Genomic DNA, 11,378 nt, shown 5'->3' on the forward strand with positions numbered 1-11,378 from the left:
CTCCTTCTACCTATCGTATTCCCAACGCCCCTCCCCCAAGTTCCTCCTCCCTACCTTTTATGTTTGCCTGCTTGGCACACCCTCCTCATTCCTGAAGAAGGGCTTATGCCCGAAACATCGATTCTCTTGTTCCTTTGATGCTGCCTGACCTGCTGCTCTTTTCCAGCAACACATTTTTAAGCTCTGATCTCCAGCATCTGCAGTCCTCACTTTCTCCTATCCTAACAAACGTGGCATGGCATGGCAAGGCAAGGAAAGAATGCTATGGGCATGCAGGTACATGCTAGGTAAACGACCACAAAGATAGCAAATGAGCAGCCCTGAGATGCAATCTGGTCCAGTCTGTGAGCTGGGAGCCTGTCTCTGTATTCAAAGTATTCTTTCAATAGCCTTTTGATGTTAGTTGCTGGTGCACCCAAAAATGCAGGTCTCTACTTCCTAAGCATCCTGCAAGTGGATTATAGATGTGCAATGAGGATTCTTGGGGGTTGGCAGTTACCAGATGCCAAAGTTTGTATGCATGCCCCATGGATAGTGCCTTGAGATGCTGTAACATGATGAGCAATATAGGTACACCTTGCAGACAGCATTGAGTTGAAGTCACCAGGTACCCTCCCTGACTTTCATGTGAAGAATTTTTGGTGAGTGGTATAATAGGAAGCTGAATATCAATAAAGTGATATTTGCAATTAATAAGGTCGATAACAAGCAATGAACCCCCTCAATCGGAAACTTTGCTGCTGTCTAACAAGAATCTCACTTCGATGCCCGGGACTTATTCAAATAATGGAGCTAGTTGTTCTCGATGTTGAGATAGGCTTCTCACTTGATTTTGCCATATTTCTCATCATAACCAACATCATTCAGTCCTCCCCATAGCATTCCATCTTCTGGGGGCTAAATTAGTTGAAATTGTGTGTAACAATTGTGATGTATCTGTGCAATGTATCCTTGCAGTCATCAAGTGCAATGCAGGTAGTGTTGTAACTTTGTACTAACTGTGGACATAATTGATCTGTATGCCTGCTAAAACTAACTGCTATTTATTGACAAAGTGCATCAGCAGAGAAAACATCATAATTGGCTAGTTCAACTATAGCTAAACTGCTTATAGTTATTCTGCACCTCTTAAAGGCCATAGACCATATGGCACAGAATGACGCAATCTGGCCAATCAAGTCTATGCTCGCTCTTGTAAAGCAGTATACTTTGTTTCATTCTCCCACTCTATCCTTGCACACCAGCATGTTTATTCCTTCAAATGCCTACACAATTTCCTTTTGAAATCATTGGTTGTCTCTCCCTCCGCAGTCCTTGTAGGCAGTGATTTCCAAGTCATTACCATTCATGCAATAAAAGAGTGCTTCCTCTCAATAAAAAAGTACATCCCTTCCCTGTTTCTTGTCCAAATGCTCAAAACTGTGTTGCCTAGTTCTAGTATAATAACTAACATAAACAGCCTTTCCTTGTCTATCTAATCTTTACTTTTAATTATTTTATACAAAATTATCAGATCTTTCCTCCATTGCTCTGAGGTGAACAACTCTAGCTTCTCCAACCTAACATCATAAGTAAATTCCCTCATCATTAGAACCATTCTGGTAAAATTCTTCTGTACCCTCCCAAGGTCTTTTGTGTTGTTTCTAAGGTGCAGTGACCAGGATTGGATGCAAATCTATTATTTAATGTTTTATAAAGGTTCAGCATAACTTTTCTTTTTTGCTCTATTTATAATGTCCACTTTTCCACATGCTTTGCTAACTACTCCCTCAAATGTCTTCACACTTTCAAAATGAATTACACCCTGTCAGGAAAATGTCCCGGGAGTTGATTATGATTGGAGAGAATCGAACCTGGGCAAGGGTGAGGAATTGCACACCAAGCCAAAGAGCGGGCTCCAAAGTTTTTGGATACTGTGCAGGGGTGCCATGGGGGAGGAGGTGGAAAGATAGAGAGATGTTCTGTATGCACACAGAGGGAGAGATATCTTCCACCATAGTGGAAGAAAAGGCCCTCCAGCGATACGGTCAACTAACTGTAAGAAGAAATAGCCATGGAGGAAAAATCCAACGAGTTGACCCTGAGAATATGAATGCTGTGTAAAAGAAAAGATCAGTGACCTTACAAGACAGTTCATCTTTATTCATTGCATATTAAATGCTTTATCCTATCAACTACTCCAGCAGCTTCAGCCATTCCTTAAATTAGAATATCTCCATCAATCATCATCACTCATCAAAAACCTCAATTTGTCAAGCCTCAAAATGTCGGCCCTAAGTCTGCCTCAGCTGGAACAGGAATTGAACTTGTGCCATTGGTTTAATTCTGAACCATATGCTCCTCAACCAGCCAACTGAATAACCTTACCTCCTAGACAGTCCATTTAAATAAGAGCTCCACCATGGACCATGGGCCTAGTAGCCAGGCACAATTTCCTTCACTACACTGCTGTTGCTGAAATGGAAACAGCCACTCTTTGGTGCCATTTCCCTCTATCAATGCCCTCATCACTATGAGTCCTTGCTGGCCTTGCTAATGTAGACATCATCAATGTTGCTGGATGCTGCATTGGTCCAAACTTGACTCCACCTCCATGAGTCGCTACATGACCTGCTGAACAGTCTTGATTTCAAAGGAATGCTGTAATTAATTTGTATCTGTTTCCAGATATCTAAATTTACCTAAACTACAATCCAAAAGGGGGGAGAAATCTCTTTTTCACTGGATTATAACTGTTACGAACTGTTAACTTCTGTTTGTTCTGAACTGAACTCAAATTACAAGTTTTTTTATGTCATAGAAATTCAACTTTATAAACATGTCATTAATTAAATCAAAAGGTGCGACAGTTTGAGACATTTAACCATAAATTACATGCTTTCTTGTTAGTTAGTTCAATGTTGCAAATGACTTTCTGACCTCTAAGGATAAACAGCTATCTTCACAGAAGTGAAGTACAAATCTATTTTCTACTTTAACATAAAAATTTCAAAAGTTAGTAACATACTATATAATTTTATCACTGCACATTAGCTGGGGTTTGAGAATGTACTTCCTTTTTAAAAACAAGCCACAGTAATTTTGGACAGAGGGAAAAGAAAAGGTCGTTTCAACATATTTCTCTTCCTTATATGTTACATTTATCTTCATTTCTTTCATGGTTCTGCACATATTCAGACCGAAATTTAAAGATTTCTGCTCTACTAACAGAAGTATTATGAAGCATGATTTGGTTATCAACTGATTAAAGCATTGATTCTATCCTAGATTGTGGGGATGGAACCATTTAAATGATCAATCTGTTCAGTTTGAACACAGAACCTCAGGAAACATATTTGGTCTTGTATACAGTTTAGTGCAGATTCACTGAATGATACCAGGGCTTAGAGGGTTAACTAATAAGACTAAGCTTTGTATATATTGAGGTTGAAGATTTTAGAGTGATCTAATCATGGTCTTTAAAAGCTAAGCACTATCCAATAAAATGTATAGAAAGATCGTGTTCTCCTAATAGCAACATCCAGAACAGGGGACCATATTCTTAAAATTGAAGCTAAACTATTTAGAAATGAAGTCAGGGAGCACATTTTTACAGAGATTGTTGTACAAAGTTCTTGAACACTCTACTGGAATGTATTGTGTGCTACACCAATTGAAATTTTTAAGGCTGAAATTGCAAAATTGTTGGGAAAATGAAGCTGAGGTATGGTCTAGCATTATCCAATTGAGCAGCCGGACTGTTTCAGAAGTAGGAAGATAGTTCCATGCTTGTGCAAACACAGTAAAGATGTAAGCTCAGTGTACCTGCTAAAAAGCTTGAGAAGGCTCTGACACTCATGTGCAAGACAATAAAACCTAGATAGGGCACCTTTGAAACAATTTATTTTTTCCCAAAGGGAAACAGATCTTTAATTAGGAGTTATTTGAGATTTTTAGTAAGCTCCCACCAGGATCATAAAAGCTCCCAGCAAATGTGACTTCCATCGGGCTTAAAGAGGATACTTTGCCCAAAGTTTCAAGGTAGCCATCCAACATGCCCTCAGACTTGGCTGTAAACATTGCAGAGTACTCACTTTACTCTTGAGATCTGAGTTACTGGCATAGGAACCTTGAAAATTCAGATTCTGGTTATGGGCTATCAACTGAAGTTAAACCCTCTCCTAAAGCAGGAATTTCAACATATTGTAAACAAATGCATTTTAAAAAAATAATTCATGGGATTTGGGTATTGCTGGGGAAGCAGCATTTATTGCTATTCATGTTGCCCAGAGACCAGTTAAGAGTCAACCCTATTGTTGTGGGTCTAGAATTATATGTGGGCCAGACCAGGGTAAGAACGGCAGGTTTTCTTCCCTAAAGAACATGAGTGATCTAGATGTGTTTTTCCCCAACAATTGACAATGGTTTCAAAGTTGTCATTAGACTGATACCAGATTTTTAAAAATTGAATGGCAGTATTCAAACCCAGGTCCCCAGAATATTAACTGGACCTCTGGATTAATCATTTAGTAATAATACCACAAGGCCATCACCTCCCCATTGTTCACTATTTACATCTTTTGGTTTGAATCTTAAGATGTTTAAATCCAAACAGAAGTATCTTTTACAGGCAATTTTTAATAAAATGAATTTATGGATATGGAGCTTCATCTGATGGTAGTACAGATATGTGAATTCAAACACTGCCTGCCGTACATCAGAAACACCCAGTCCCCGTACCATCCCAAGATTTACATACATTAGTTTGATGGACAGAGAGTTTGTGTGATTTGTATACCTGCATTCCTGATTAGTAAGGTTGGTGTGGGAAACTACATGAGAGGCACACAATTTTATGAATGTTTGTGAATAAAATAGAACATAACAAGTAGAAAATGGCTTTAAAATGCAAAGATTCTGCAATACACCAATAATAATTAACCCTTTCCTTTAGGCCTTTACCAAAAAAGAATGAACCTATAAACTTCACAAAATTAATTATGAATGGGTATGCTGAGGACTACATTCAGCAGCGAAAGGACTTCAACAAGAAGATATCATCAAACATAAAGGTTAAGCAACCTGGAGGTAAGGGTTTCAGATCTGTTAGCATTTCTGTCATGCTGTGGTAAGATATGATTTTACTCTCAATCATCGCATAGGAAGACAGTGATTGAAGTTTGAATGTTTTCCTATTCGGCCTACTTGCAGATTTCCCAACATTAGATAATAAAGTGATACTGGCAGGGACTTGAAGGACAAATAGAAATAGTATGCCAGCAAAAAAGGGAAAAATAAATGTATCTACACTAAAATTTGTTAAATGACAGATCATGAACTAAGGGGCAGAATATTGTTTCTTTCAGTCTGAGTGTGGAAGTGGGCTAAAAACATGATGTACTTCCATGCTTTGTGGGTTGGGTTTTCTTGCGCAATTATATTCTTCTTAACTCATTACATCTGCATGTACAGGTAAAATGCTCAAATTATTAGGCAGAGACAAACAAACTGCAGATGCTGGAATCCAAAGTAAACAAGCAGGAAGCTGGAAGAAGACAGCAAGCCAGGCAGCATCAGGAGTTGGCGAAGTCAAGGGATGTTTTGAAATGTCGACCTCTCCACCTCTTCATGCTGCGTGGCTTGCTGTGTTCTTCTAGCCTCCTGCTTTTCCAAGTTATAAGCAGGCAGGAGGTTCTGTCTCTGTTGGAACCTTCCAGGCTGCAACTTCTAGGCACCATATTTAAAAGGCATCTGGATAGCACTTCACTCCCTGCAACCCCTGAGCATCACTAAACATTTGTTCATCACCCCACCCATTACTGGAAATGTCACAGACTACACAAAAATGGTGCCATGTTTTAGTGGCACATCCCCAGAAATTCTCTTAAAATCTATCCAGGAGAGAAGAAAAGTTCCTTTCACAAGGGATGAAAGCAGGAGTCCATTTCAACTGATGAAGGCAGCATGGACAGAGGTGACTGTGGAGGTCAGCACCCATGGATGACTGGCTGCAATGCTGCAGGATGATGAATGATCTGCACTTTCCCATGGTATATACCATTCTCAATGCTTCATGCTTTTATGAGTGTGAGTTAGCATTGGAATATTTTGCCACTGCAGAAAACCATCAAACACAAGATTAGTGCTAGACATTTCCATCAGATGCTTCATGTGCAATCAATGTCTGTTGCTTCATTGCAGCTATCAATGTAGAACTAATTGCAGCACAGTGGCACTGCATCTCATTCATTTTCCAGGGTTCATACTTAAAACATAAAAAAAGCTATGACACTTAGCAGCTAAAACCCCATCTGCTCACAGACTTTGTTTCACAACTAGTAGAACATACACATCTTTTTCAGCAAAGGTTTTTATGGAACAAGGACACAACCATGAGAGGTGACTTTGGGATGGACGCTTCAGGCACATACATCATATGATGCTTTGTTAGTTTTCACCATCTGTAGCTGTTTGATGACACTGAATTATCTTAGTTTCAGAAACAAGCAATACCAATTTCTTCCATGCCACGTTCTTTTGACGAGTAATGCACATAAACGATCACACCTCCAGGGATTGACATTTCTATCTATCCATAGATGCAGGCAGTGCTTATGTAGCCATACTACTATCTCCTCGTGCTTCTCTCCCGTAGGAGAAAGATTCACAGTCACCAGAAAAATGTCTGGACAGGGTGTGGGATGCTTGACATAAGATAGATGGTCCCCTTTGAGGAGCAGGTTGCAAGTACTTCCTCTCAAGCAAGATATGCAAATATGCCTCAGGAAGTGGTAGATGTGAATGGTGGCATCCCTAGTCACATTTGATAACATCTCTAGCCATGCCTTTCACTCATTTGCAGTAACTGCATTACCTTTGGTAGACCCTCTCTCAGTGCATTGCCTGATGGTACTTTCCTTTTTTCTGGAACTGGTTACTTCTCTACATCTAGAACTTCCTTTCTCTGCTTGTGTTGACACTGGCTATTCTTCTTTGTCTTCTCCTCCTTGTTCTTTACCTTAGCAATGTTAGTAGAGCTGCAGGGTTGAGTTGGTCAAACATCTGACGTGGAAGTACTGATCTGGAAAGAAATATCATGAATGAGATGTCTGTTTTTCATTTGAGATCTTAATGTAGACAAGCTATGCTTTGGTCCTCTTATCAGGCTGCTCATGTATTGGATAAAAGCCTGCTTTACAGCCACCTTTACATGGCCCATGACTGGTTTTCTTTTCCTGTAAGATCTCTGTAGCCTTGATCCTTAGACAGCTTTCCATGCATAAGGCAGATGGCTCAATGTGCCTTTTGGTACCCTCATTATCCCCTGTGACACAACCCAATATCTTGTAACCTACAGCTTGTAAAACAGTTTCATCCCCATGTCCTTACCATTCATAAATATAGACCTATGAATATTCCAGCATGCTGTAATTGGAATAAAACCCCACCGTACCGCTCCAATTGCCACCAACATCACTAACATTCGTGTTGGTGAGTTTTTATTCTGTGGTGAGTGTTTCCCTTCATTCTAAGGCCTTTACTGATAGCCCATCCAAAAGTATTTTTCGGTTTTTGCTTTGATTCCTTTAGTTGGCTGTTTGTTTTGCACTGTGTAAGAATACATATAAACAAATCTCAGGCTCCTCCTATTTGTACTGTTTATTCTGTACTTTCTTCTTTTCTGAGGTGATTTATGAGAAAGATGATAGTTGTAATTTTTAAAATTTGATTTGCTTAGCATAAACCCACCCCATCTACACCACACTTTCCTTCCCATCATTGTAGATGGTCTTCTTTTTCTGTTGTCTTCTCTGTCCTTCTTCAACCTCTTTTTATGACTTATCAGCACTATTCCCTTAATATTTCTGTTCCACCATCTTATTTCATTTCCATCCAGATCCATATGCGCAGCTTCAGACTTATTCCATTGACCTGCTTTTTTCCCTCTCCTCAACACACCCAACTATTCCATCATGTTCCCCACAATACATATGCAGCTCCTTTCCTTGATCCCCTTTCCCAATCATTGTGATTCTCCCCTTTGAATCCCAACTTCTTCTCTCCATTCCCCAGGATTCTTTGAGAAACTCCAACAAAGATTTCCTATAATTCCTTTTTACTTCACCCAGCCTTTTCTGAACCTTTAATAGACTTGGAATCAGCCTTTTTGATAATTAGGATGACCATCATTTTTAATCAGTGATGCAAAACACTGCTGTCCTATACACTGATCCTCTCTGACAAAAAACATCCTTTTACATGCACATTTATTGAGGCCTGTATTTAATTTCGGTTTCTCATCTCTCTTCTGAGCTAGGTCTCAGAAAGGTCAATGTCACCAACACGGAATGGATCATTGTACCAATTAACATCATATAACTCCTGCAAAGTTTACATTTTTGAAGCAGAAATCAACATTGATCCAAACCCTCAGTTGGGGTTTTGCCACTACTGAAAAGAACATTCAATCATAGAGCTGGAGTTTCAAGAAGAACAAGAAAGCTCCCTGAGAGTGTGCAGGACTGCTTTGATCGGCCAAATTCAATCGACGTTCCTCCACTTGCCTGCCCTGGTCAGGTTGCCAGCCAGTGTGGCTGCCTGCTGATCAAGCTTGTTTAACTAGTGATGCATCACCCCTTAAAGAATAAGCATTTAAGAATTGCAAGCAAGACTGCATAGGACTCCATAGACTTCTCATGGTATGGTTGACCTGTTGAAGCTGCACCCCTTACACTGTCAGCATTTAAGAATTACAAGCAAGATAGCAAAAAACTGAAACTTCTATAAACATTGGAGCAGGAGTAGGCCATTCAACCCATTGGATTAGTGGTGCTGGAAGAGCACAGCAGTTCAGGCAGCATCCAAGGAGCAGCGCTGCTCCTTGGATGCTGCCTGAACTGCTGTGCTCTTCCAGCACTACTAATCCAGAATCTGGTTTCCAGCATCTGCAGTCATTGTTTTTACCTCATTCAACCCATTGGGCCTGTTCCACCATTCAGATCATGGATGATCATCCACTTCACGACCTTTTCCCTTGCCTATCCTCATATCCAGTTATGCCATTGGTACTTAGAAATCTGTTAATCTCTACATAAAACATGTTCAATGACTGAGTTTCCATGGTTCTCTGGGTTAGTAATTTCTGAATGTTCATAAACCTCTGAATAAAACATTTCTCCTCATCTTGTTCCTAAGTGGCTTCCCCTTTATTTTGAAATTTGTCTCCTTCTCCTTGATTTCCTAATTAGGGAAACATTTATTTGCATTTGTATTGAAGTATTTTGTATGTTTCAATGAGAGCAAACATTCATTGCATTCTCTCTATGGCAATAGTATGCTTCCTAAGGCAAGGGGATTAAAAAAAGAGCACATTACACCGGATGCAGTCTAGTCAAGATTCCATAATCAATTTTCTCACCAACCTGTTCACATGTTATCTTACACCTCTGGAACAGATGGGAGTTGAACCCAGGAACACTGTGCCATAAGACGGCCTCAAATATTTTTGAATCAACCTGTTCAGAGATGTTATTACACACCTTTGGAGTAGATATAATTTGAACATCAAGATTCTATACCATAGAACAAGACTTTGTTACTCCTCTACTCAATTCCTCTTGTGAGAAAGGCTAATATGCCATTAGCTTGCTGCTAATTACTTGCTGCACCTGCATGTTAACCTTCAGCAATAGATTAATGTATTCCATCTGCCATTCACTTGCCACCTCACTAAGTCTGTTTAACTTCTCTTGAAACCACTTTGCACATGTTCACATTTAGCTTTGCTTCAAACTTGAAAAAGTTATATTTGATGCCCACATCCAAATCATTGATATATATTCTGAACAGCCAATCCTTGTGATACCCCACCAGTAACAGACTGCCAATGAGAGAATGATCTGTCTATTTTTACTCTCCAATTTCTGTCTATGATCCAGTTCTTAACCCTAGCCAATATATTATCTCTTAACTCATGTGCTTTAATTTTGCTAACCAACCAACTGTGAGGGATATTATTAAAAGCCTTCTGAAAATTCAAGTACTGCATTTACTCGTGTAGACTACTTTTTAGGGTTAACTTTATGGGGTCGACTATTCCAAGGAAACTACTATTGAGGGGCTGAAATTAATGCTACAGTCCAAAATACTGTCTCATAAGCAGAAGCCCAATTGATCTTCTCAATGAATAAAGAAACAAAACACAACAAATTATCGCACAGTTCAACATCTTCAGCACTGAATAAAGCTTCATAATCATCAAGATGAATGACATCATTTGTATGGATCCCTTTCAATTTTGCTCTCTGTAGTTAGAGGTAGCAAATCACCTGCTCCTTCTTCTTCTTCTATGTCATCCCATAGATAATTGTCCCCTGTACTGTCCAGTGCATTCTAAATTCCACATTTCTTGAATGATTTGAAAATAGTGTCAGCTTTTATTTCCTCCCATGAATCAATGATCTATTCACAGATCAGTGGCAGTGATGGATCCCGCAAACTGCCTCTTTTCATCTATGCTTTTTCTTCAACATGCATCCAGTTATTCCAGTTCATTCTCATCATTTCCTTAAATAGCTTATTGATACGAACATCTATTGGTTGCAAAACAGTCTGCCGGAATTACAGCTACGTCAGTGTTATGCGATCAGGTGTTATCAACAATATTCTTCACTGGATGTGATCGACACTGGTCCCTAAGAAGCAAACTCTTTTTCTTGCATAGTCCACCAGGTTGTAAATACCAAACTTCCTTTATCCATTTTCTACATCCACTTTCATCCATCCAACCTTGTGGATGCATATGGATGACAATTCCTTTTGGAAATTTCTCCTTTGGCAAAGTTTCTTTCTTAAAAACAGCCATCAGTTTTAACTTAGTGCCAACAGCAATACAAGAAAGAATTAAAGTAAACCTACCTTTCTCAGTGGTTCTCACCAACGTTGTTTTTTTCTCCTTTTTGGTTCACAATTCGATTCTCAGGCATTTAGAACATAGAACAGTACAGCACAGAGCAGGCCCTTCAGCCCATGATGTTGTGCCGACCATTGATCCTCATGTATGCACTCTCAAATTTCTGTGACCATATGCATGTCCAGCAGTCTCTTAAATGTCCCCAATGACCTTGCTTCCACAACTGCTGCTGGCAATGCATTCCATGCTCACACAACTCTCTGTGTAAAGAACCCACCTCTGACATCCCCTCTATACTTTCCTCCAACCAGCTTAAAACTATGACCCATTGTGTTAGCCATTTCTGCCCTGGGAAATAGTCCATGGCTATCGACTCTATCTATGCCTCTCATTATCTTGTATACCTCAATTAGGTCGCCCATCCTCCTCCTTTTCTCCAATGAAAAATGTCCGAGCTCAGTCAACCTCTCTTCATAAGATAAGCCCT

At 39.6% G+C, this 11,378-nt stretch overlaps 1 protein-coding gene across 1 annotated transcript in view; it reads left to right on the forward strand.

Moving 5' to 3' along the window:
- c29h7orf57 (chromosome 29 C7orf57 homolog) overlaps positions 1 to 11,378 on the forward strand; it is a 142,659-nt gene that overhangs the window by 88,477 nt on the left and 42,804 nt on the right. The window contains exon 7 of the mRNA XM_043718963.1: positions 4,934 to 5,067. Coding sequence (XP_043574898.1) covers positions 4,934 to 5,067 — 134 coding nt within the window. The remainder of the gene's footprint in view (positions 1 to 4,933; positions 5,068 to 11,378) is intronic.

This window comes from Chiloscyllium plagiosum, chromosome 29 (genome assembly GCF_004010195.1).
Source record: "Chiloscyllium plagiosum isolate BGI_BamShark_2017 chromosome 29, ASM401019v2, whole genome shotgun sequence".
Lineage (NCBI taxonomy): Eukaryota > Metazoa > Chordata > Chondrichthyes > Orectolobiformes > Hemiscylliidae > Chiloscyllium > Chiloscyllium plagiosum.